The 27,211-nt window shown below is 38.0% G+C and overlaps 2 protein-coding genes and 1 pseudogene across 5 annotated transcripts in view; 2 read left to right on the top strand and 1 right to left on the bottom strand.

Annotated features, from left to right (window-relative positions):
- Positions 1-3,477, top strand: part of MPP4 (MAGUK p55 scaffold protein 4) — a 56,368-nt gene extending 52,891 nt beyond the window's left edge. For all 3 annotated transcript variants that reach the window (XM_063712963.1, XM_063712964.1, XM_002812745.6), the window contains one exon: positions 2,183-3,477. In XM_063712963.1, coding sequence (XP_063569033.1) covers positions 2,183-2,374 — 192 coding nt within the window. In that variant the 3' untranslated portion in view covers positions 2,375-3,477. The remainder of the gene's footprint in view (positions 1-2,182) is intronic.
- LOC112132448 (U6 spliceosomal RNA) lies at positions 768-865 on the bottom strand (annotated as a pseudogene).
- A 592-nt stretch (positions 3,478-4,069) lies between the features above and the next one.
- TMEM237 (transmembrane protein 237) lies at positions 4,070-23,858 on the top strand. Of its 2 annotated transcripts, XM_002812742.6 has the most exons (13): positions 4,070-4,222; positions 6,687-6,718; positions 7,372-7,376; positions 8,607-8,663; positions 10,774-10,911; positions 14,227-14,347; positions 15,444-15,601; positions 17,822-17,945; positions 18,253-18,444; positions 19,528-19,601; positions 20,258-20,351; positions 21,503-21,624; positions 23,336-23,858. In XM_002812742.6, the coding sequence occupies exons 1-13, from the start codon at positions 4,181-4,183 to the stop codon at positions 23,401-23,403; spliced, it is 1,227 nt and encodes a 408-aa protein (XP_002812788.3). In that variant the 5' UTR covers positions 4,070-4,180; the 3' UTR covers positions 23,404-23,858. The 2 variants fall into 2 exon arrangements, with proteins under 2 accessions (XP_002812788.3, XP_054405637.1); XM_054549662.2 differs by lacking the exons at positions 4,070-4,222; positions 6,687-6,718; positions 7,372-7,376 and adding an exon at positions 9,919-10,249.
- The last annotated feature ends 3,353 nt before the right edge of the window (positions 23,859-27,211 follow it).

The raw sequence follows: 27,211 nt of genomic DNA, 5'->3' as shown, positions 1-27,211 counted from the left end.
AAATAAAAATTAAAACTGTATTGTTTCTACAGGATCTGTGTTAGAGAATGTAATTTTTGTTTCTAATGGATAATGCCCTTATGATTTATCCTTTTGGATGGACATCACTTACAGATATAAAAATAAAGTTTAATAAATGTTATGATGCTACCCTTATTTTTTTCTTTCTTATTTTTTTGGGTCTAGCTTAAAAAAAAATCCTTGAGCCATAGTTTGCAAAGCCAAACATAAATTGGGCATATAGGAGCCTGGTATTTGTATTTTAAACAGATTATCTTTTACTTAAAAGCTGACTTTAAAAATGCTCAGTGAGTATATCTCATTGTAAAATGATGATGGTAATAATAGAGGGGGCAAGCCAGGTGAAATTAAACAGTGATCTCATCCTAGAACAGGTGATTTTTTTTCCAGTTGCATACATATATTTTACATTAAATATGCTTTAAATATTGTGAGTCATAACATACATTCAGTAAGGTATATAGAGTGTACAGTTTAATGAATTTTTATGTGTGTATGCACCCAGATAACCATCACCCACATCAAGATATTACAGCTACTTTGTGTGTGTGTGTGGTGTGTGTGTGTGTGTGTGTGTGTGTGTGTGTGTGTGTGTGTGTGTGTGTGTGTGTGTGGTAAAAATACATAAAACTTACCATATTAACCATTTTAAGTGTACAGTTCAGTGTTAGTATTTAGTGTTAAGTATATTCACATTGTTGTGAAACAGATCTCCAGAATTTATTTACCTGGCAAAATTGAAACTAAAAATATGAATGATTCACTAAAATTTGTATGTCATGCTTGCACAAGGGCCATGTTAATCTCTGCATTGTTTTAGTATATGTGCTACCAAAGCAAGCACAGGTATCTTTAAATTATCCTTTCTCTTATTATTTTTATTTTCATATTTTTTTCAATGACTATGGAGGTCTGATTTTCCAGTTTGCCTTGTGAACAGTGGAGTCCACGAATGTATTTGCTGAGTCTTATGGGCATTTAAAATTGTTCTCATTTTTATGGCAGTCTAAACAAATTAACAAGATTGTTTCTGGATCATATGTATGGTCACTTTGTAAAGCCACAAGATTTTGGTGCCTGCATTTGTATTTGTGTTTCAGATTGTATTGGTGACAAGTTGTACTATTTTCATGAACTAATAAGAAAATAACAGCAATGAATTTAATGCATTAGTGCCAAATGAATGCCAAATTACCTTCATTAAATGAACATTTCACAATAGTAGAAACAGATAATATAACTGGCTTATACCATCCTCATGTTGAAAGTGGCCATTTTGTATCTTTAATGTTATTCCTATCAGATTAATGTTCACTTGAAATTTATGTTTAAATTTTATTTAAACTGGTATGTTTTCTTTGTTTTTATGTTGTATATGGTTAAAAAGTTTCAAGTGTTTAGGTAAGAGTAAGATAAGTTCACACAGGAAGTTGAGGGGAGTAATCTGCAAACTATTACTAAATTTTGCAAAACATGACGAGACATTAAGACTAAAGATTAAAACATAAGTTTTGTAGTTTAGAAAACGTTTATTGGACCTCATTTTTTAAAATAAAAACTTCAGTCTTTTATTATTTAAAAAAAAGTTCCAAATTAAAATTTCTTTATCTCAGTAATACATTTCTAAGAAATAAAGGATGACATACTGTGGATAGTGATATACTTTTCCCAGCTTTGCTTATGCTTCACATTAATTTAGAAGGATATGTTCATACCTGTTATAATAATTATATTTTCTCTACAAAAATTAGCTGGGCATGATGGCATGTGCCTATAGCCCCAGCTACTTGGGAGGCCTAGGTGGGAGGATCACTTGAGCCTGGGAGGCAGAGGCTGCAGTGAGCAGAGATGATCCCACTGCATGGCAGCCTGGAACAGAGTGGGACCCTGTCTAAAAAAAAAAAAAAATTATTTTATCTATACTTAGCCACGTTATTTCAATAACAGAGGGTAAAAAAATTACTATTTTCTAGTTTGCTTGTTTTGTAGAATTTTGAAAAAATATTTTTGAAACTTTATTAAAAATCATCTGTGCAAAATTTTCGGACCTTACTGTTTTTATACATAGTTTCACAACTGAATGTGACAGCATAACAAACTGTATTTTTTCCATTTGTCCAATTAAGTCTGTACTATCCATATTTTTCTATTTCTCCTAAAGGATGAAGACCTACAAGAGATGGAAAATTTAGCCCAAAGAATGGAAACTCAGTTTGGCCAATTTTTTGATCATGTGATTGTGAATGACAGCTTGCACGATGCATGTGCCCAGTTGTTGTCTGCCATACAGAAGGCTCAGGAGGAGCCTCAGTGGGTACCAGCAACATGGATTTCCTCAGATACTGAGTCTTAATGAGACTTCTTGTTTAATGCTGGAGTTTTAACACTGTACCCTTGTTACAGCGATCCATAGTTGCAATCTAAAACAACAGTATTTGACTCATTTTAATGTGTACAACTTTAAAAGTGCAGCAGTTTATTAATTAATCTTATTTTAAAAAAAATTTTATTGTATGGTTATGTAGTTACCTATTTGGCTCTTAAATTTTTTTTTCTCCTTTACCTCATATGCAGCTGTGGTAGAAATATGAATAATGTTAAGTCACTGAGTATGAGAACCTTTCGCAGATTTCACATGATCTTTGTAAGATTTAAATAAAGAGCTTTCCTAAATAAAATAAGCAATATTTAACTTTAGAAACTGTATTTTACTCTATGAAACGCGTTTTATGAAAACATCTTTTACAAAAAGTGCTTACTTGACTAACTCAGCAAGAAAGTTTTAATGTACACATTTCACATCTAAAATCAAAACCTACAAGAAACTGCACTGCCTTCACTATTTACAAATCAGCCTACAAGGAAAAAATTATTCTCATGAGAGGTGTGACAAACACTAATTTTCCTTACAGCCAATATCTACATGCATGCCTAAATTAGAAAAAGGCAATGGATTAATCCTAGAGACCTATATACAGAAAATCACAAGAGTGAAACCGTGTCTCAGAGTTAAAGAAACCAGGGACTAACAGAAATTCTTGAGCACGCAGGACGGCAGATAAAAAACAACTTGCTAAAACGCCTAAACTTCTTCCATTGTGAGATTAAAAAACAAAACAAAACAAAGCAAACTGGCTGAAATTGGTTAGTACTAACACGGATGGCTACCTGGAGTCTGTACAAAATGAGCTTGCTGGCGTCACAGCTTGAATCTTCCCCCATGTTTCACACTGACTCCCTCCAAAATTTGCACATGCGACCCATGAAGGGACATGAAGAGGTAACTGCGAACGCCAGAGGATTTTCCAGATGGCTTCTTTTCTTCCACCAATCACCTACTAATCCCAGAATCCACCCCCTAAACGTTTTCTAATAAAAATACTGTCTTAAAGCCAGCACAGGGAGACAGATTAGAGCTATACTCCTGTCTCCTTGTTAGTTGACTCACAATGAAAACTTTTCTCAAAAAACCAGCGCCATAATATTGGCTTCTGTGCGTACAGGGCAACAAACCCCGTTTGTTTGAACAAGATTAGGATGCCATTACAAAGTGCTGTTTCTCTTTCTTTCCCTAGATTTGAGATTTCCAGGCGTTTTCCCTGTCCCTGTATCTGTTCATCTTCTGCATCGTTCTCTTCTCCATATCCACATCATTCTTCCATCTTTCCCATTTCTTTCTTAACTGTAAAACAGAATGCATGATTCAAAATATTTGTAGTTCTCTGTTACTTAAAGTGAAAATTATCTTAAAAAAAAAACCCAACCAAACAAAACGATGCAAATTAGGTCGTTTGTAGTGATATTTATGTGAGGTTGGATTTGATTTTAAGGTTGAGAAAAAGTTTTTCCAAATTTGATTTACACAGTTGTGGGATGAAGCGTAAGCAATCGGAGAAAATGTGAGAGTTGCCTATATTAATACACATCCACACACCCAGGCCCGCACAGACTCGTTGGTCCTGGAGAGTAAACGCATTCCTCCCAAACCCAGCAGGGCCTGGCAGGACAGAGGCGGGCGGGGACCTGGATCAGGGGGCGGCGACCTCGCCAGGCGCCACGAAGCCCGGGAGTCCCACAGGTCCCGGAGGCCGCTGCGTCGCGGGGAGCTGGGCTCGGGCCGCCGGCGGTTGCGCCGGGGAAGCCCCGCGGAGAGAGCACCATGAGGGCTGACTCGGGGGCTCGGCTGGAGGAGGGCCACCTGGTGAGCGGCAAGGGGCGCGTCGGCCTCTAGAGGTGGCGGGTAAACAGCTACACTTGGCGGGGTAGGGGTGGGTGTGTGTGGGGCGCCAACGAGCTGGAGATCACTAAGGGAGAGCCTTGCTCCTGGGGTGTGCGCATCCGCCCCTCCAGTGTTCACAGGAGTGGGACGGAGACCCAGGCGAGGCCGGGACCGAACTCCCGGAGTGGGAGAGAGAGGCCCGGCATGAAGTTTGCGGGGACCTGAGCCCGCGTTGCCACGACGACGCCTCATTTATCTGAGGCCCGGCGCCCGGTGAGTGCCGGGGCTTCCAGCCAGGCCTCTCCTAGACTCCTCCGAGGAGGGGTCTGTAGCTGCCCAGAAGAGATCGTTGTTTGCCTGCGGAGTCCTTTAACCAACGTCTTCCGTCACGCCCCGCTTCCCGCAAACAAATCACCGCGAGCGCTTAGGAAACCACGGGAAAGCTGTGATTGCAGCACCACGGTCGCCGGATTTCTGCTCCTGGGCACATTACCCCCAACTCCGAGGCCCCCTTTTTGGCAGGGCTAGTCTGGACTGGCCAATCCAGATATCTGCACGCCTCTCACCCCAACATCCCCGCGTAGCGCTGCGCGCGGGGTACTACCCCGGCGGCGCGGCCCGATGACGCATTGCGCCTGCGCGCGCGACCGAGCCGGGAGGGGTTGGGTGCCCTGGGTTTGGGGGCCGGCTGCCGCCGAGGCAGGCTAAACACAGAATGGGGAAGAATCCTGTGGTAAGTGAGCCTTAGCTACTTTTAGTTGTTAAGATTTTTGTCTTCAGTTGAGCCGTCCTACTTTTGAGGATTAGAGGTTGGGTCTCTCGGTGGGTGGAACGTCATTTTTGCGGGACTTTTGAAATCAGTTACGTGAACTGAGTCCTTGGATCGATCGCGCGCGCTTCGTAGCATCTTTAGAACAATAGCGCGTTCCCGTGACTGTCATTCTTTTCCAGTTGTAATTTTGACTACTGGATGGTATTACGGCAGCTTGCCTCGTCCTAATCTTGTAGTACTTGCATTAATCTACTGTTCGAACGAATGGATTGCTAAATGGGACAAACTACAAGAGTGTCTGAAATTTAACACTTTTGAATAAATGTCTTATGCAAGCAGCATGAGATACTTGGAACATTAAATTGGCTTCTAGGCATTTCTGTTAGTATATGATTCTAAATACTTCTCAACTGTAATGCTCTCTGAACTACAAACACTTTTCTTATTCATGTAAATGAGGGTTTAGAAGGGTTCCTCCCACCTTTCTTTCTGCCCTAAAACGCATTCTTCCCAGTGTATGCAAGTGGCCTTTTTAAAAATTGTGTTAGTATGTGGTTTAAAACCTCCATTTGTTTCCCATTGAATTAAAACAAAATCCAGACTTCTTCCCTTGGTCTGCAAGGCCCTAACTAATCTGGCTCCTGCCTACCTCTCCTTGGTAATTGTGCGGCAGCCTTGCTGTCCTTTTACCTGAAACATTCCAAGCCCAATTTAACCTAAAAATATTTGCATTTGTTCCGGTTGCTCCTTTCTCATTCAGGTCTCAGCTCAAACTCAGAGAAACTTTCCCTAACAAAAGTAGCACTCAGTCTCCTTCATTCATTACGTTTTGTGTGTGTGTGTGTGTGTGTATATATATGTATATCTTGTGTATATATATATACACACACGATATGTATACAAGATATATGTCTTAAATATAGCATATAAATATATATTTTATCGTACATGCTGCATATAATATATAGTATATATTATCATATATATATTTTTAACATTGTTTCTAATACTCAACCACTAGAATGTAAGTTTCATAAAAGCAGAGTTCTCTCCATTGTGTTCATTAGTGTATTCCTAATGCTTAGAAAAGGGCCTGGCCTAGAGATAGAAAGGAATGTAGGAAGGAAAGAATTTTATATGAAATTTAGAATGGGAGAACAAATTTTAAATTGCCCATGTTTCTCATCAGTACCTCCCAGGTTTCACTGATGAACAAGATTATCAAGAGATTTGAAGATCCTAGTCCGATCCATTATATTTTTATTTCATGTCTGAACAACAGACTTTTGAAAGAATTGCTTTGGCCGGGCGTAGTGGCTCACTCCTGTAATCCCACCACTTTTGGAGGTTGAGGTGGGCGGATTACCTGAGGTCAGGAGTTCAAGACCAGCCTGGCCAACATGGTGAAACCCCGTCTCTACTAAAAATACAAAAATTAGCCGGGCATGGTGGCGGGTGCCTGTAATCCCAGCTACTTGGGAGGCTGAGGCAGGAGAATTGCTTGAACCCAGGAGATGGAAGTTGCAGTGAGCCAAGATCGTGCCGTTGCACTCCAGCCTGGGCCGCAGAGCAACACTCTGTATCAAAAAAAAAAAAAAAAAATAGCTTTGTGGTATTTGAAGTAAAGATGCTCTAGGCTTTTACTTACAAGCAAATTTATTTTTCCCCCCACAGCGTCCTCCACGAGCCCTTCCACCTGTGCCAAGGTAAAAATAATTTACAGTAATTTCATTATTGAGCTTTAAAAATGGAAAATGAAGACAGTGGAAAAATTGACTAGTATCATTGCAAAATTACAATGATTCAGGAAACTCTTCTGAAAAATTTAGGGATTTTCTGAAATTTTAAAGGTGAAAAATCCTTGAATTATAAGAATAACAGTTATAATGGAATGTTATATTTAAAAGCCTGAATATCAACATGGTATTCAGGATAATGGATAATGGATAATGGATAATGGATCCATTCCCTTTCTAACTGTTTTAGTGTCTTGTTTTTTTTAAATCAGAATTCTGATCTTTTGTGAGAATAGTTTCCTCAGAGTTTAAGCTGATTTTAATCAGTGACAAGTAAGAGTTCTTAATCTGCTTAATCCACTTTATTAATAGACAGTAGGGAATATGTATGTGTAGGTTCAGAAAATATTGACATTATTTTATTAGCAGTGTTATTAAACCGCTTAATTATAAACAGTAAACTAGTTTGTAAACTAGCTATTATGTGAAAGCTAATTTTATTATAAATTTGTAATGATTTAAGTCAATTTTCACTGTGAATATTAACAGGTTTCTAATTAATTGTTTCTTTTTTTGTCTTTGTCCTGCTGATTAAATTTGTTTGGTGTTATATGACGTGTTAGTCAAGGTGAGTTAGTTTAATGTGAATATAAAATTTTCTAAATACAGTATTTGGTGCTCAAAAATTAGTTTGATTCCTTGGTTTGTTTCTCTTAAAACTGGATCTGAATGGTGTAATTTGTAATTCTACAATATGTTTTTGTCAAATAATCTCCCATAGCTATTATTTAAAAATTGTCATTGACATACAGCACTAGATGGCCTTACCATTATAAAAGCACGTCATCCCTGAATGGGGTCACCCAGCACATAACTGTTGGCTAATTTGTAGCTCTATAATGAGGACTGCACCTTCCTTTGTCTCATTTAGTCAGGGTAGACAAGGTTATACTATACTAAAACCCCCAAATCTCAGTGACTTAGTATCACCCAGGGTTATTTCTAATTAATACAAAGTCTGCTATGGCAAAAATGGGGGACCATTACCTTTCACTACCTTTTTACTATTGATATAGCAATCTAGGCTACTTTATTTATTCATTTTCTGAGACAGAGTCTCGCTCTGTTGCCCAGGCTGGAGTGCAGTGGTGTGATCTCAGCTCACTGCAATCTCTGCCTCCTGGGTTCAAGTCATTCTCCTGTCTCAGCCTCCTGAGTAGTTGGGATTACAGGCGTGTGCCACCATGCCCAGCTACTTTTTGTATTTTTAGTAGAGACAGGGTTTTGCCATGTTGACCAGGCTGGTGTTGAACTCCTGAGCGCAAGTGATCTGCCCGTCTTGGCCTCCCAAAGTGCTGGGATTACAGGTGTGAGCCACTGCGCCTGGCCTGCAATCTAGGCTACTTCTGTGTTGTGATCCCACCATCTTAACATGAGGCTTCCTCAGTCACCACAACAAGGGAAGAGAAAGCTGGAAGATTACTCACTGGCTCTTTCAATGTTTGGCTCCGAAATGACACAGATCACTTCTGCTCACAGCCTATAGGCCAGAACCAATCATAGACTACACCTGTGTGCGAGGAGGCTGGGAAATATAGGGGATCAGATGAATATTTGTTGAACCCACTTTCTGTGTCATGGTTTCTAACATTACTGACCCGCAGTGTGCTACTGGTACCACACTGTGGGCTCTCTCTGATCTTCTCAATTTCTTGCCTTCTTCCCCTAATGTATAAACGTTTGCCAGGCCCAGGGAAGAGAGGGAAAATTCTTCCCTGTTTAAAAGTTCTCTTCTGACTGTTCTCTGAATTGAATTTTAGGCAGCCTTTTCTGTTGACGTTTTTTTCCTGCTTTATAGATGATATTCCACTTAATCGTCCTAAGAAAAAGAAGCCGAGAACAAAAAACACACCAGGTAAGACATTATTCTTTGTTGTGTGGGATCACAAGTTTTCCTAGGACCTCAGGTCTAGTAAACATCACAGATAAGGGAGAAGTAAGGCCCCAGCAGCCCCGAATCTCCACTTCATTAAGGATAGAATTAAGGCCAGTTTGAAGCAGTGGAATTCCTGGTGGTGGTGAGGTGCAGGGCAGTGGGCAGCCTGAGGAGTATCTGGACGCGTTCATGGAATAGAAGGTGGTGCCATCTAAGCTCCTATTTCCATGATATTCCTGGACTCTTTAAGGTCTTTTATCCCCAGACAACATACACGGTTTTAAGCTATGATTGATTCCAGACCCTTGAACAAGATACTGAATTTAGAAACACAGGGTTCTTAAGTCTCACTTCAGTCAGAATATCTCTACATTAGAGCATGAGTCTGAAGGCATGGCCACATCATCATTTAAATAGTAAAGCTTCAGTCGTGAGCAGAACTCGTTTTTGTCTTAGTCGTCCACTAATAATCCTGGAAGTTGCATCCGTAACTCTAAACTCAGCACATCTAGAATCCATTGTCGCCTTTAAGAATAAATAATTTTTTTACGTCTCATGATTTTCTGTTAATGGAACCTGCCATTTTCCCAGCACTCAGGCTTGAAACCTCAAGGTTATCTTTACCTGATCCTTTAACTTCACTCTTTACTTGTGACCACTCACACTCCTAAAAGGTTTCTGTGGTTGCTACTCCTTTTTTAAAACAAACAAACAAACAACAACAACAAAAACATAAAAGGAATCATACATACTATCTTTGTTTCTTAATACATAGAGTTCTATGTATTCTTAAACAGTGACTTCATTGTATTACATGATAAGAACGTACCATAATCACTGGTCTGTTATTTATTTAGGTTATTTCCAATTTTTCACTCCAACAGTGTTGCAGTTCTGCATAAAATAGTGGGTGGTAGGGAAGAAGTACTTCTGTAGGATGGATTGCTAACAGTGGAATTGCTAGGTGCAGGATGTGTGCGTTATTAGTATGACTGACTCTGCCAAATTACCTTAAGGAAGCTTTAGTTATTATCTTGCTACCTGTAGAGTCTGAGAGTGTCTCATTCTCTAAATCCTTAACAACATTGGACAATATCAATCTTTAAAATTTTTTTGTTAATTTAGTGGGGGGAAAGTAGCTTATTTTAGTTTGCATTTCTCTAAATACTAGTGAGGTTAAACATTTTCATTTGTTTATTGATACATTTCTATTTTTTTTTTTTTTTTGAGACAGGGTCTTGCTCTGTTGCCCAGGCTGGAGTGCAATGGTGTGATCTCGGCTCCCTGCAACCTCCACTTCCTGGGTTCAAGCAATTCTCCTGCCTCGGCCTCCTCGAGTAGCTGGGACTACAGGCACATGCCACTACACCTGGCTAATTTTTGTATTTTTAGTAGAGAGGGAGTTTTGCCATGTTGGTCAGGCTAGTCTCTAACTCTTGACCTCAGGTGATCTGCCTGCTTTGGCCTCCCCAAGTGCTGGGATTCCAGGCATGAGCCACTGCACCCGGTGCAATTTCTATTTCTTCTTTTGTGAAGAAGACAAGCCAGGAAGGGAATGCAGTCAGGTATGTGTTGAAATTCTTTTAAAAGATTTCATGAGGGAAGAAGTTGAAGTGAATGACCAAATGAAGAGATTTATAAATTACCTGCTAACTCCGATTATCCATGATGACTTTATCATTCTTTAACTTATTAATGAAGGACTTTACTATATAGAGGCTGATGAAAATTCTTCAGGCAAGAGGCAAGTAAGAGAATTCTCTATGGTATCAGTTTTTATTATGTTTTCCACCTTTTTCAAAGCTCTAAATGTTCTGAAGCAATTTCTCCTCCTCCTATCTTTTGCTCTTCTTTTTAGCCCCCTCTTTTTTTCTTCCTCAGCCTTTCTTATTCCTTCATTTATTTCTTTTCCTAACTTAAAGCCCAAAGTTACAGGTGACGAGGAAGAAAAGATTTGGGGGATAATTAGTTCTGAAAGAGATGGAGTTATTCTATAGGAAACATTCTAGTTACCTTTTCCTCCATCTTTTTAAGATTCAGTGATGTTTGCTCAAGTAATCTCATTTTTTTCTACTCTGTTTTTCTATAGCAAGTGCTTCTTTGGAAGGCCTTTCTCAGACTGCTGGTCGAAGGCCCTCTGAGGGCAGTGAGCCATCAACTAAAGAACTCAAAGAGCACCCAGAGGCTCCTGTTCAAAGAAGACAGAAAAAGACAAGGCTACCTCTTGGTACGTGAAGAAACCAAGGTTAGGTTGTGATAGCACTTGTGATTTTGATGACATGATAAAAACCTCTCTGCTCTCATTTCTTTCCCTCTATCCATATCCTACAGGTGGTTTCTTGCTTTTATGTTTAAAATATTTACCACTAGAATAACTCCAATGGCTTAAGCCAAGAATACTTTATAGGTCTCTTTTGATCATGTATGTATAGATTATGAGAGGAGGGCAACAAATACAGGACTAAACAAAGTTCAGATCTCAGTGCATAGAAAAATCTAGTAAATGATGAAATGGACATTTCAGATTAGTGGGGAAATGATAGATTCTGTACTAACAATAATATAGTGAAACAACAGCTAACATTTGTTCAGTCTTTCTGTGTCCCAGGCAGTTCACAAGGTAAATAAAATACTATACCATTTTTTGGCCTATCAAATTGGCAATGCTTTTTTCAAATTATAAAATCCAATATTGATGGGAAATGGGTGCACTCATGCTTTGCTCATAGGAGCATAGATATAGCCTGTCCAGATTTCTAGGAATAGTAGTAAATTCAATAGCTGCAGTAATTAAAGGATGTTAACTGTAGCATTATTTGTAAGAGTAGAAATTGGTAATGACCCAAATATTTAACGGTGTGATACTGGCTAAATAAATCATACTTTATCCATAAATAGGAACCAGGTACCCATTAAAAGGATTGTTAGGGTGACACGGATAATCATCAGTTGTGTATTATTAAATCAAAGAACAAAGGTTATAAAATAGTATGTATTGGAGGATCCCATTTTTGTAAAATATACTATGTTAATTTCTTAGGGTTTCCATAACAAATTACCACAAACTGTGTGACTTAAAACAACAGTCTATTTTTTCATAGTTCTTAGGTGAGAAGTCCAAAATCAAGTTGTCTGCAGGACTATGCTCCCTCTGAAGTCTCTAGAAAAGAATTCTTCCTTGTTTCTTCGAGCCTCTTTTTTTTTTTGGATGGAGTTTCACTCTTATAGCCCAGGCTAGAGTGCAATGGTGCGATCTCGGCTCACTGCAACTTCTGCCTCCCGGGTTCAAGCGATTCTCCTGCCTCGGCCTCCTGAGTAGCTGGGATTACAGGCATCTGCCATGATGCTCGGCTCATTTTGTATTTTTTAGTAGAGACAGGGTTTTGCCATGTTGGCCAGGCTCGTCTTGAACTCCTGACCTCAGGTGATCCTCCCACCTCGGCCTCCCAAAGTGCTGGGATTACAGGTGTGAGTCACCGCGCCTGGCCATTTCTTCTAGCTTCTTATGGTTGTTGACAGTCCTTGGCATTGTTTGACTTGTGGTGGCATAATGCCATTCTCTGCCTCCATCTTCACATTTTTCCTTGTGTGTCTGTGTCTCCATTTCCCTGTTCTTATAAGGATATCAGTCGTTGGATTTAGGGCCTATTCCAATCTAGCATGACCTCATCTTAATTTGATTTCATCTGCAAAGACTCTATTTCCAAATAAGGTTACACTCACAGGTATTATGAGTTAGGACTTGAACATATCTTTTTGTGGAGCACAGTTCAACCCAGAGCGTAAATATGTACATACATCTACATAGTAAAAAGAATGGAAGAATATAGCAGTGTTACAGTGGTAGAAGTTTTAGAAGGAGGAAGTATGATTTTTGAAATTTTCTTCCTTCATTTATATTTTACTAATTTTTTATATTTTGAGCATTATGACTTTTATAATAATTAGAAAAATGACAAAGGGTTGTATTGGAGTAAAACTCAGGGAAGGAACAAAGATGGGGAGATTAGCGCTCTCCTATTAACATCAGCCCTTATTAATAATTTATTATAATTTTCCTAATTACTTGTCCTTCTAGAAAACGGCGTGTCTTGATTGGATGGAAGAATTATAGGATTAGAAGGGCAGGAACTAGAAAAGTCAGGAGAATGGAACATAATTTTGGAAGGCAAGTTGAAGTGGGATGCCACAGTCCCTGCGGGCACTAAGGGTCTATGAGGAGAATGAAGGGGCGGATGATGGCAGAAGAAGGAAAAGAGACAGAAATGGTTCTCAGACTAGCTTTAACTACTCTACAGTTTATTTCATTAGTGGCAGTAAATGTAGTTTCATTAAAACTGCCCTTTTAGTAATTTAGTTGGGATACAAGTTTAAAAATCAAGATGAATACCAATACCTAGTTTTATAATTTGTGAAAAGTATGTTTACAGAAATGACCTTTTTTAGAAAATTCAGGGTCCAACTAAGTTTTGAATCAAAAAGGACCTGTCATTGCCATTCCAAAGTACCAAGGCTGGCAGGTTCAGCTTTCTAAGTTTCTGGATTTAAAAATTGTGTTTTCATTCATTTTGTTCAGGATGACCAATGGTAGGCTCTACTGCTTGCATTATATTTCCAGTCGAGGCTGTAAGTATTTTATTACAATAGAATTGTAAGGTCTTGAAGGTATTCCAGGGAGCTAGTATTTCCAGGTAGGAAGAGTAGCTAGTGGATTAGAAGAAGGCTTCACTGACTCATTTAAACTTAATACCTACCCTGTGTGCAGAAAAGAGTTAATATAGTAGACCTGAGACTGCTATCCTTGGAAAAGCCTGCTGGTAAGATTGGCCCTTAGCTGGCATCTGAGAACTTGGATGATAAACAGCTCCCTACACTGATAGAAAACTTTCCCTAAATTATAAGGTGGCTCACTGTGCATTTGTGCACACAAAGTGATTTTTGCTGAACATCTGCTTCCCTTCCGGGCATCCAGAATTTTGGTATGTGCTAGGCTTATGTGACTAGCCCCTAACCTTGGGCACTGTCTCTGATGAGCTTCCCTTGTACAACATGTGTCACATGTGTTGTCACAACTCATTACTCTCCAGTAATGTTAGTGCATCCTATTTGACTCCACTGATAGAGGACTCTTGGAAGCTTTTACTTGGTGTCCTCTGGACTTGGTCCATGTGCTTTTTCCTTTTGCTGATTTTGCTTTATATCCATTTGCTGTAGTAAACCATAATTGTGAGTGTGATGATTTCCAAGTCCTGTGAGCCCTTCTAGAAAGTCAGCGAACCAGGAGATAATCTTGGGAATCTTCAACACAGCCTGGGTATTGGGTTACTTAATTTTTTTCCATATTGTTTGGCATTACAATTTCAATTTTTACATTGAGAGTTTAGAAGTATAACATTTTTAAAAAATTAAAAATTTTTAAGATAGTGAAAACATTTTTGCCCAATTAAAATTCTTGAAGTTCTTTTCTCTTAAACAAGTCTTGTACATTACTTTTCTTTTTATGTTTTAGTTATTTGAAAAGTTAAATGTATTTTGTTTTCAGAATTGGAGACTTCCTCCACCCAAAAGAAGTCATCTAGTTCATCTTTATTACGAAATGAAAATGGTATTGATGCGGAGCCAGCTGAGGAGGCAGTTATTCAAAAACCTCGGAGGAAGACAAAGTAAGAATTTATTTATTCTTCTAACTATTCTCCAGGATTACCCTGATGCTTTGTTTGGAGCTCCCAAACAGTAGCTTCTCATTAAGTCTTATTACATACTTGTATTTGTGTACCTCTAGGATAAGTATTATTACAAAAAATAAGTTAAACCAATCTAATGACAAATTTGAGAAGAGTAAACCACTGAGAAAATAAAAAAAATTAAGATTGTACTTAAATAAAAAAACTTAAGAGCCATCTCTAAAAACGAGGAACACAAATAGAATATATAAGTAGCAAAATTAAACATTAAGGATATTTAAAAATTAAAGATAGTGAAATAGGATCTTGTGATTTATTTTCTTATGTTAACAGAATTCAAATTATGATTATTTAGGGAATAAGTAAAACTGTTTTAGCATTAAGATAAAATGAGTAGTATACTTTAAAGAAATAACATTGGAAGGCATATATATAGCACTATTACTTGTATTTGAAAATGAACCTACAAATAGTGATCAATGTCTGTGTTAATCTGTTCTCATACTACTAATAAAGACATACCCAAGACTGGGTAATTTATAAAGGAAAGAGATTTAATTGACTCACAGTTCAGCATGACTTGGGGGTGCCTCAGGAAACTTACAATCATGGTGGAAGGTGAAGCAAACACACCCTTCTTCACAGGGCAGCAGGAAGGAGAAGAATTAGAGCTGAGTGAAGGGGGAAGCCCCTTACAAAACGATCAGATCTCCTGAGAACTCACTTTCACCAGAACAGTCCCTTGACAGGTGGGGATTATTACAATTCAAGATGAGATTTTGGACGGGGACATAGCCAAACCTTATCAGTGTCTATACAGAATCATACAGTTTTAAATTTGGAAAGAAGCTTACAGATCTAATTCAGTCACTTCAATTTTCAAATGAGAAAACTGAAGCCCCCAGAAATGTAAGTAACTTGCTGCACATAATAGTTAATAACCGATTTATTTGATAAAACCAAATTTTTTAACTCAAGTCCAGGGCCATTTCCATTATATTTATAGCTAGTTCCTTATGTAAGTCTGTAAAAATTCAATAATCATCTATTTTTCATACATACTTCCTTATTACAGGAAAACCCAGCCAGCAGAATTACAGTATGCCAATGAGCTAGGAGTAGAAGATGAAGACATAATCACTGATGAGCAAACTACTGTGGAACAGCAGTCTGTATTCACTGCACCCACTGGCATTAGCCAGCCTGTAGGCAAAGTATTTGTGGAAAAAAGCCGTAAGTAGATGCCTTGTTTTAGAATATGAACTCTTTAAAAATTGTACAAGGATATCCTTTATACTTCTGGAAATCTGAATTAAGGAATTAAGCAAAACTATGTACAACAATTTATACACAAAACTAGTCATCATGCTATGATTCATGAGAGTGAAAAACTGGAAACAACCTAAATGTGAAATAGGAGAGGAATAATTTCAGTAAGTTGTGGTGTATCTATATAATAATGTTCTTCACCATTAAACATAATGTTTAGGGAGAATTTTTCATTTTATGGAAAGATTGTGATAAAAAATGAGCATATACACATGTGCACGCACACACACGCAGTTTGATTGATGCATAGGACAAAAGACTTGAAGGAAATAGGCTTGAATATTAATGCTGGTTGTTTCTGGATTTATGGGGTTATGGGTAATGTAAAGATCTTCCCCACCCCTGCCTGATTCTTTATTCTTTCTTGTACTTTACCAGTTTGCTGCAATTAGTAGTAGTTGTGGTGGGACAGATAATGATAAAAATTCTACAATTGACAATAAGAGAGAAAATGCATGATGATACTACCATATTAAATAAGAAATACAACATTATAGCTATATATTATTTTGCAAGATAGTTCTGACATTGTATAATGTATATTGGCTATGAGACTAGGTTTGCAGTGTATTTTAGCTCAGGCTGCTATAAGAAAATACCACGGACTGAGTGTCTTAAACCATGGACATTTATTTCTCATAGTTCCTAAAGCTAGGAAGTCCAAGACAAGGTTCCAGCAGATTAGGTTACTGGAGAAGGCCCCTTCCTGGCTTGCCGATGGCTGCCACTGTGTCATCATGTGGCAGAGAGAGCTCTGGTGTGTCTTCTTCTTCTTAAAAGGACTCTAATCTCATCATGGGAACTTCATCCTCATGACTTCATCGAAATCTAATTACCTCCCAGTGACCTCACACTCACTGGGGGGTTAGGGCTTCAACATATGAATTTTTGGGGGACACATTCAATCTATAACACAGTGTATAAGAAAAACCTACTCAAAGCATGATCATGACTATATACTACCATGGATATGTTAAGGATATGCTGCCTAAAGAACTCATCTGAAACATAAAGGTTAGTCCTTAAAATTTACAATTTAGATTTTGTGTACATTGTTTTAGAACTCTACTTCATAAGATCCCATTTAAGGGATCTTGCAGTTCTTGGCCAATAAGAAACCTGTGGTCTAGAGAGGCTGACTTACCCAGTGTCTCACAGTTGGTTAGGGTGGAACTGGGACTTGAACTGTGTTTTTATGACTTCTAGTCACGTGGTTTTATTCATCTACCATGTGGTCATTTAAATTACCGCAATTCTTCTTCAAGCAGTATCACTTAATCCTCATTTTTATTCTTGCTTCACTTAGCATAAAAATTTCCCTGCTAGAGTAACTGGCCATAAAAGGCACTAGTGGTTCTATTGTCTGCCCAGAAGTTGTCTTTTCTTAGGGAAAATTGTCACACCCGTGTCTTTCATCCTCCAAAACACCTGCGAACTGGGTTTGGTGAGGATAATTGAAATGGAACCTTTCCTGTTTCCTGAGGTCTATTTGTGGATTACTAGATATATAAGAAGGAGCCTCTGAATCAACAGTAAAAAGGCTAAAGCCCTGCTCATGCAATATTGCAATGCTGACTCTTGAACTGATGTTCTTCACAGGAATGTTCTAAAGAGAAATTTATGAAGCAGCCCATTTCTTTCCTGTCATCCCAGAAAGCCATGCTACACATCCTGACATCTTTTCCTAAGAAATTTAAAGTAGTTTTCAAATATTGACTTACCTTGATAGTATAGGCATGTAAACTTTAATACTTCTAAAGTCTCTAAATTAGAATTTTGTAGACTAGGTCATGTTAAAGGTTTCTAGACTTTATTCTGAGTTGAAAGTTCATTTTTTTTTTATTAAATACAATTGGTTTCTGAAATTGTTATTTCACTTTGGATTGAGCAGAAAATACACTGACATCACTTATTTTTCTTCAAGATGAAAAATTATGTTTAAGGAACCCCAAGAAAAGATCCTTCTGAAATAGGTACTGAGTCAAGGAGAATTTTCAGATAGAACAGCAATATTTCAGTCTTGGTTTGCGGCTTCCTGAGTATGGAATTTAAAAAAAAAAAAAAGAAAAAGGCTACCAGGGTTCTCTCTTGCTAGTTGTTAGTAATTACATTATGTGTTCTTAGGGAGATTCCAGGCTGCTGATCGTTCAGAGCTGATAAAGACCACAGAAAACATAGATGTGTCAATGGACATGAAGCCTTCCTGGACCACCAGAGATGTGGCACTTACAGTGCACCGGGCTTTCAGGTGGCTGCTTTTGTTGGACTTTTCTTAAAATAAACGTTAACTGAGTTCTGTAATTAAAGAAAAAAATAACCTCTTGGTTGTTCAATATTGTTAAAGAAATGACAACTTAAAATGGTAGGTAGGTATATTTTTTAAACATCCTGTTGGAATTGAGTGATCTACCTATCAGTGTAACTAAAAAGAAAGAGCTTGCTTTTACTTGTCATGAAATGTTGAATTTTATTCTTGTATATGAAGAGATTTTAAACATGTTTCAGCTTTTTACTTTAGTAATTCATGTATAGTAATCAAACCTTTTTCCATTCAGGATGATTGGTCTCTTTTCTCATGGATTCTTGGCTGGCTGTGCTGTGTGGAATATTGTTGTGATATATGTTCTAGCAGGAGATCAGCTATCCAACCTCTCAAACCTTCTGCAACAATACAAGACCCTAGCGTATCCATTCCAGAGTCTTCTGTACTTGCTTTTGGCTCTGAGTACAATTTCAGCTTTTGACAGGTAATGCTTATGACTCCAGATCTGTCTAACTTCTTCAGGAGGAAATGCTGAGCAAAATGTGTCACTGACCATGACAGTTTTCAAAATAGAATTATAGAGTATCAATATTACTTCAAAAAGTTTTGAGGCCAGTCTACTTCTGTTCTTTTTTGAGGGGATGAGACCATTGTAAACAAAATATTCCCAAAAGACTTCACCCATTCCAGCATCAATTCGTAAGTCCAAAATTTCATCCAAATATAGTCAACTCAGAAGTTCCTAAATATCATCTAAATCAGGTATAGGTGAAACTCAGAGCATTTGTTTTTGTCTCCTAGCACTGCTGTAACAAAGTACCACACACTGGCTGGCTGAAAACAGCACATTTATTCTCTTACGGGTCTGGAGGCGAGCAGTCTGCAATCAGGATGTGGCCAGGGTTGATTTCTTTTTCCAGGGCTCTGAGGGAGAGTCTGTTTCATGACCTTCCCCTCACTTCAGTGGTTGCTGACAGTCCTTGGCATTCTTTGGCTGTAGATGCATCATTCCAATATTTGCCTCTGTCGTCACACAGCGCTTTCCCCCTGTGCATCTCTGTATCTGTTTTTCTTCCAATAAGGACACCAGTCATACTGGATTAGGGTTCATCCTAATGACCTTATCTTATCTTTATTACATCTGCAAAGACCCTGCTTCCAAATAAGGTCACATTTATAAGTACTCCAGGTTAGGAGTTCAACATACCTTTTTGGGAACACAATTTAACCCCTTTTAAAAAAAATCCACCTAGTTAGAGCCTAATAATATGGGTAATAGAAAGAGGTAGAAAGTAATGAAATTTTGTAGATCAAGTTTAATTTTCTTTAGGATGTTTTAACCCCAAAGGAATGTTGTCCAAAGTAGTCTAGTTAGATGTTTTATGTGGCCTTTGTAAATTAGATAATTTTGTCATGCGTGTTAAGTATACACTGTAGCTACTTAAAACCTAGTAATAGTATATGTGGTAGCATTAGAATAGAGAAGGAAAAAACTATAGTCAAGAAAGTAAAGTTTTGTTAAGAAGTTTACAACTGTGCTGTGACAAGAAGCTTTTGTATTTTCTAGGATTGACTTTGCTAAAATATCAGTAGCAATCCGAAATTTTTTGGCCCTGGATCCTACAGCTTTAGCATCTTTCTGTGAGTAAGCAGTTTAACTTGATAACTGTGTAATACTTGAGTTATACCATAATTTTGAACCAGGATAAATATAATTTTTTTAAAAGTTGTATTACTGCTACTTATAAACATTACCTATAGATGTTCAGTGAATTTGTAATTAGAAACATAAAAGGCACAATATTGATAGAATTATTTTTTCAATTGAGGTTCATCTAAATAACTTTGAAAAGCTTAATTTATTGTACTATATTACTTTTTAACTTTTGTATTTTCTACTTGACATTAAACAGATTCAGCGGGTATGGCCTTTTAATAACAAAAACTATTTTATATCTTTCTGATCATTTGGAATGCATTTTGTTCTAAGTTTTGAGAATGTTAATAAAACTAGTTTTAGGACCTTGAGCAAGTCATTTAACTTTTAAAAAGATGTTCTAGGTTCTTGTCAGTTCTAATGATGAAATAGTGAACGTCTCAAAAGATCCTTCTGCACCTATTGTTCTCAAAAATTTATATAAGAATATCTGGCCTATTGAAATATATTTATTTGGTCAAATAAATTTCTTTTATATCATCAGTCACCAAAGTATAGATTATTTTTGATATTAATCTATAAATTCAAAATAAACCAGGTTGTTAAAAATTATTAGTAATTTCATTTGTCTTTTTCTCAGTGTACTTTACTGCTCTTATACTATCTCTGAGTCAGCAAATGACAAGTGACAGAATCCACCTTTACACACCTTCTTCTGTTAATGGTAGCCTCTGGTAAGAATTCACAATGACATTAGCAATTGTTAATGGCAATAACAGCAACTTTTCTTATCCTTCCATTCTTTTTCATCTACAAATAATGAAGGCTCTGTTTTTGTTTCCAAATTGATGGCAAGAAAATACTTATTCCTTTGGTTAGTAGGTAACTATTGTTATGTCCACCTGCATTTTTAATGAAATATCTTCCTTTTAAAAATCTGTTTTAGATCTTCATGTTATAGTTTTTTTTTTTTTTTCCAAAATGGAGTCTCGCTGTGTCACCCATGCTGGAGTGCAGTGGCACTATCTCGGCTCACTGCAGCCACTGCCTCCTGGGTTCAAGCGATTCTGCAGTCTTAGCCTCCCGAGTAGCTGGGATTACAGGCACTTGCCATCATGCCTGGCTAATTTTTGTATTTTTGTAGAAATGGGGTTTCACCATGTTGGCCAGGCTGGTCTTGAACTTCTGACCTCAGGTGATCCACCCGCCTTGGCCTCCCATAGTGTTGGGATTATAGGCGTGAGCTACTGCGACCAGCCAAGTTATAGTCCATCATACGATGGACGGAAGGAGCCCTGCATTCTTACCCCCTGTCAGGGAGTTTCATACCCCAGAACAGTGATGGGAGTGAGTAGCTGGAATAGATTCAGAAAACCAAGCAATGCTAGAAAGAGCAGAATAGGGAGAGCCAACATCTGCAGATCAGCGGCCAGCCATGAAGCTGCCAGGATGGCTGAGATTCTAGTTCATAAAACTTAGAGAAGCAGTCTTTTTTTTTTTTCCCCAAATGCTGCACGTAGCATCCAAAAGTAGTCTTTTTTGAGAGAGTGGCTAGGGACATCAGGTAAAGAGAAAGCAGAGATACTTTATTGATGATTAATATGGTAGTTGGAAGGAAAACTTTTAGAGAATTTTCTTGGGAATACTAACTTTGCATTTATATGAATGTATACAGCAGATCTGTTTAGAGTTTAAATAACTTTTGAACCCTTGTTCTCATTATATATGTGGTATATTTTACAGGGAAATTATATTTTCTTTCACGCTTTACTTGTTATTTCTCTAGGAGAGGACTGCTGTTTTTTCTTAAAGTTCATAAAATAGATATATTTGTGTATATGAACCAAACTGAAGGCACTTCTAATGAGTATTTCTACATTTTTAGGGAAGCAGGAATTGAGGAACAGATTCTCCAGCCATGGATTGTGGTGAATCTCGTGGTGGCTCTTCTGGTTGGATTATCTTGGCTATTTTTGTCTTACAGGCCAGGCATGGATCTTAGTGAAGGTATTAAAGAAAAAAAATAGTATAAGAATATCCTGAAATCTTCTATAATGGTTTTATAAACCTGCTTTTAATAGGTATAGCTTATAATATTCCAATAACAAAGACACATTTAAATTAAAATGATACAAGAAGAGAGAAAATAAAGTGGTGTAACAGAATGCCAAGAGAAGCAGGGAGGAGTGTCTAGGAGGGCTTGAGTCTGGAACTACTTAATGAGGGGCTTCTGTGGCCCTTGTGCATTTTCAGGAGGTATTTCTTCTCTTGGAACCCTTCAAGTAATTTAGAAAAAGTCTTTGCTCTTCACTTCTCTTAGTCTCCTGCTGATGAAAGTATCTCTTAATTTTGAAATAAATCATGCTTCGTCTACATAGCCTCTCTGTCAGACACATACTCAAGTTAATTATTCTTCCTCCTCTATTTGGTACAAATTCTTAACCGTTCATTGGCTAACAGCATTTAGTACTCTTTTAACATGCTCAGTGTGCAGTGATTCACTCATCTGTAGTCCCCAGACCCCTTTTGGAACACCTGAAGAAGAATCATCATATTAGCAAACTGCTAACTTTTTAGGCTGCTTGAAGAACTGTTTAGTATTTGTATTGTAAATTGTGTTTCCTTGGCCAATGTTCAACAGTTTTACCCTTGAATATCCTTTTTTTTTTTTTTTTTTGGAGATGGAGTCTCGCTGTGTCGCCCAGGCTGGAGTACAGTGGCTCGATCTTGGCTCACTGCAAGCTCCGCCTCCCGGGTTCACGTCATTCTCCTGCCTCAGCCTCCTGAGTAGCTGGGACTACAGGCGCCCACCACCACGCCCGGCTAATTTTTTGTATTTTTAGTAGAGATGGGGTTTCATCATGTTAGCCAGGACAGTCTCAATCTCCTGACCTCGTGATCCGCCCGCCTCGGCCTCCCGAAGTGCTGGGATTACAGGCGTGAGCCACCGCGCCTGGCCAAACATCTTTTATGGATATTTTCTGGGCGTTGGTTATTATTTTATTTTTGATTTGACCAACTATTTACAACCTATCTGCCTCAGAAGCCTTAGCATGCAGAATTTCGCCAACATCTATGCTAAGTAATAATTTAAATGTAGAAAATGTCAGCTAATAACATTCTACATTGTAGTTGGGATCAAAACTGCATCTGGATTGTGCAGTATTCAGTCTAAATATTTCCAGAATCCTGTTATTTTAAGGCCATGTTAGTCATACAACATGTGGATTTAAAAAGTAAGTATAAAATGAGATGATGATACCTGGCTTCTTGCATTGTTTTGATGATTAAATGGGATGACCCATTTAAAATATCCTGGCACACATCTCTTGTTAGTTCCAAGTCCTTCCTCTGTATCTGTCCCCTATGTTTCAGATGATCTGATCACTGTAGAATTAGACATTTTAGCTGTTTAATGATCTTTGATTCTCTAAGTGACTTAAATTTCCAGGTAGGATTTTGTATATTGTCTCTATTACGTTTTACTTTTAAGGGTTTTATAATTTAAAATTTAAATATTTTAAAATGTAAAACTTGTACATTTGTTATCAGCTTACCTTTTAAATCAGATTTCACTGTCAAGAAATCTTACTTGAGGGCTTTCTATTAGTATATATTATGTCAATTTTTTAAAGGACTATTTATAAATAAGCTATACAACTCTGTTGGAGGCACTGGGAAACAATTTTAAGTATGATCTGTTCATTTTCTTCTCCAGAGTTAATATTCTCCTCAGAGGTGGAAGAATATCCTGATAAAGATAAAGAAATCAAAGCCTCTTCATAATACCAGCTCACCCTTGGAGGAATAATGACCCAGTATTTGTCCCATTTTTGTTTTTAAATGTATTTTTATAAGATGTGTACATGTGTATTAGTAATAGATTTTTTGATTATATAATACTGAAACATCTCTCAATATTATGAAAAATGTTAAAATTATGTTTGCTATTTATGTCTAAATATTAATTTGTATAGCATTATCATCTTAATGACAAAGGGAATAATGAACTAGAAACCAGCAAGTGAAAGTGTTTATTTCCTATTTTCTCAAAACAATTGTATTTATAACTATTATCTTAAAAAGCACTGGTTTAGAAAAAGCCATAACTTAAATAGTGTTATAAAATATATATCAGGTTTAAACATAAATTTAGCGAATATGGTAGAAGGGAAAAAAGCCTTCATTTTTGACCTCCCCTTACTGAATAAATTGAAATATGAAATTTGTCTTTTCTGAAACTGGCTTAGTGATTGAGTATCATGTAATAATTATAATATAATTTAGCTTGAAAGATGCTCTACATCATGACCAATAAAAAGGGAATGTATCTTTTGTTTGAAAAATTATATAACCTAAATTTTTTACCTAGAAGTAACTAAAAAGTTGCTTCTCATTATAATCTGTACTAGTGGTTCTCATGTCTGGTTGTACATCAGGATCATAGAGGGAGCTTTACAAAATCTATGTAGCAAAAGAGGCTCAACAGGGCAAGGCTCAGGGGAATAAAGGAGAGACCTGTGAGCTTGTGGGCTCCCAGTTGACATCTGCAGTACCCTTTCCTCTGTCCCTTTTTTCTGAGTGACAAGAAATAGGAGTAGAAATTCACCATCTCTGTTCTCCAGCTCTTTGTCAGAGAGGTTTCTGGCTTTCCAGGAAATCTCCATCTTGAGATGGGTCCTGCCCTGGGAAAGATCTCTTCAGAACTATATCCAATGGTACCTCAGCTGTTGTATATGAGACCCTAGAGCTCAAGTTGAGGAGAAGACTAGCTATGGGAAAAAAATGTTTCAGAGGCTGTTGAGCACATCAATAAAACTATTGGGCCTGCCCTGATTAGCAAGCAACTGAATGTTATAGAACAGAAGAGGATTGACAAATTGATGATAGAGATGGTTGACTCTGAGAATAGGTCTAAATTTGGAGTGAACATTATACTAGGAATCTCTTTTGCTGTTTGTAAGGCTGGAGCTGCCGAAAAGGGATTCTCCCTGCTGTCACAGAATTGTGAATTTGCTGGCAATTCTGAAGGCATACTGCTAGTTCCAGCTTTCACGTGACCAGCAATGGTTCTCATTCTGGCAATAAGCTGGCAGTATAGGAGTTCATAATCTTCCCCGTCAGCAAACTTCAGGGAAGCCATGCTCATTAGAGCCAAGGCTTAGCACACTTGAGCAGTGTCATCAAAGATAAATGTGAGAAAGCTGCTGCCAATGTGGGGGATTGTGGTAGGCTGCATAATGTCTCCTAAAGATGTCCATGTCCTAATCCCTGGAACTTGTGAATATACTACTTTACATGGCCAAAGGGATTTGCAGATATGATTAAGGTTATGAACCTTAAAACGGGGACATTATCCTGTATTATCCAGAAGGGTCCAGTGTAATCTTATGAGTCCTTAAAAGCAGAGAAGAAAGCCTTTTATGTCTGTGGTCAGAGAGGTCAGAAGTTATGACATTGCTGGCTTTGAAGATGGAAGAGGGGGCCATGAGCCAAGGAGAGTGATGACCTTGCAGCTGAGTATGGCCCTTGGCCGACAATGAGCAAGGAAATGGATTTCAGTCACATAACCACAAGGAACTGAGTTCTGTGAGTATCCCAAATAAGCAAGGAAACAAATCCTCCCCTAGAGCCAAGAAAGGAATGCAGCTCTGTGGATACCTTGGTTTTGGCCTGGTGCTGCGCATGTCAGACTTTTGATATACAGAACTGTAAGATAGCAAGTCCATGCTGACTAAGCTGCTAAATTGGTGGTGATTGGTTATGGCAGCAATAGAAAGCTATATATAGCAATAGAAAGCTATATATCCTAGAGAATAAAGAAGGCTAGAGCTGCTGTGGAATGCACTTGGGAAAGCTGGCTACACTGATAATATGTAACTGGCATGGGCATAGTTGCCTTTGAATTCTTCCTGGTCTGGGAAGTACAACTTAGACTTCAGATCTCCTAATGACCCAGGAGGCATATAAACCTGAGCAGCTAGTAGCCCTGTACAAGTCCTTCATCAGGGAAAAACATTGAGTATTCCCTGATTAAGGACTTGTACAGAGGACTCTGTTTTCCCTGATGTTTCTGGTGTCTCTCAAAAATTGTTTGACTGTGATGACAGGGAAGTTTGGAAGAAGTTCACTGCTAATGCATGTCTCCAGGAAGTAGGGAATGATCTCACAGTGACACTTGAGGCACATTGCTAAGGCTGTCGATGAGAATTCATGTAACTTTCTCCAGCTTACAGTGGACTAGGTTGACATGCAAGCTGATCCAGTCCAATTGGTAGGGCATCATGGTTTCTCATTACTCACTGGCTTAAAATACTTTTATTGCCATCCTGGTGAAGCACTGCACTGGATAGATAACACAGGGGCACCTTGCTGATCAGAGCCCTTGGCCAGGTACAAAGAGCTCAGTTTCTAAAACTCTGTCATTTCAATAATGTTATAAATTGAATCATACAGTACGTAATTTTATGCGATTCGCTTTTTTTCTGTTGATCTCTTTTTTTCTGAGTCATCTCAGCTGTTGTGTGTATCAATAGTTCATTTCCTTTTACTGTTTTGTTTGGTTTAACTCATTGACCTATTGAAGGATATCTGGGCTCATTCCAGTCTGTGAATAATGCTGCTGTGGACATTCATGTGCAAGTTTTTGTGTGAACATTAAGTTTTCATTTATTTAAGATAAATGCCCAGGAGTGAAATTGATGGGTTGTATGTAGTTACAAACTGCCAAGCTGTTTTCCAGAGTTGGTGGTACCATTCTCATTTCCCATGACAATTTTTTGAAGAGTCCGAGCTAGTTTTGCTTTAGAGTGCCCCACCTACATTTTTTAATTGTCTGACTTTTTCCTAATGACATCACTTAATTTGTTCCTCAATCTCCTGAATTTCCTATAGACTGGAGGTTAGGTCAGGTGGTTCGATTAGATTTTTTAAAAAAATAAGATGACTTCATCTGTGATGCTGTGTACTTTATGTTGCATAACATGAACCCTAAGAACAGAGTGAGCTGCTGGACAGCAAGTTTCATTGGGTGCAGTAATTAACACACCACATAGTATAAATCTGAAATAATGACAAACGTGTTAAGGGCCTTGGGATCTTGGGCCATGTACTCTGAGGAGCACAAGGTGAGGTGCAGTTTCCTGCCCCTAAAGAACTCTGTCTTTTGAGATTAGCAACTAATGGTGTGAGCCCACTAATAGGATGTGAAAGTTGTCAAAATCAAGTTATAGTCATTGTGTTAAAAATCCTAACAAATAGAGCTGAGGAAGGCCATGAAAGGAGGATCTTCATGCACAGATGCCTGATAATGAGGACTATCATAAAAGACTGCACAAAACCACACCTTGCACAAAGGCCATCACAACCTTACACACAAAAAATACTTCTATGAGGACATTTGCCCAGCAACTGTCTGTCCAATGTCCAACTGGCAACATCCTTGTTATTGATCCTTGTGGCCAAGGATAATTCTCTCAAAACAATCATTTTTGCTTTAAAAACCGTTGTCTTCCTTGACCTCCCTGTATATGCACATAGTTTGCTGTGGCACTTGTATTCTTATTGCAATGCCTACTCCTGAATAAACATCATT

Source organism: Pongo abelii, chromosome 11 (genome assembly GCF_028885655.2).
Source record: "Pongo abelii isolate AG06213 chromosome 11, NHGRI_mPonAbe1-v2.0_pri, whole genome shotgun sequence".
NCBI classification, from domain to species: Eukaryota; Metazoa; Chordata; class Mammalia; order Primates; family Hominidae; genus Pongo; species Pongo abelii.
The sequence above is the reverse complement of the archived record's forward strand: the minus strand, read 5'-3'. Positions and strand labels throughout refer to the sequence as shown.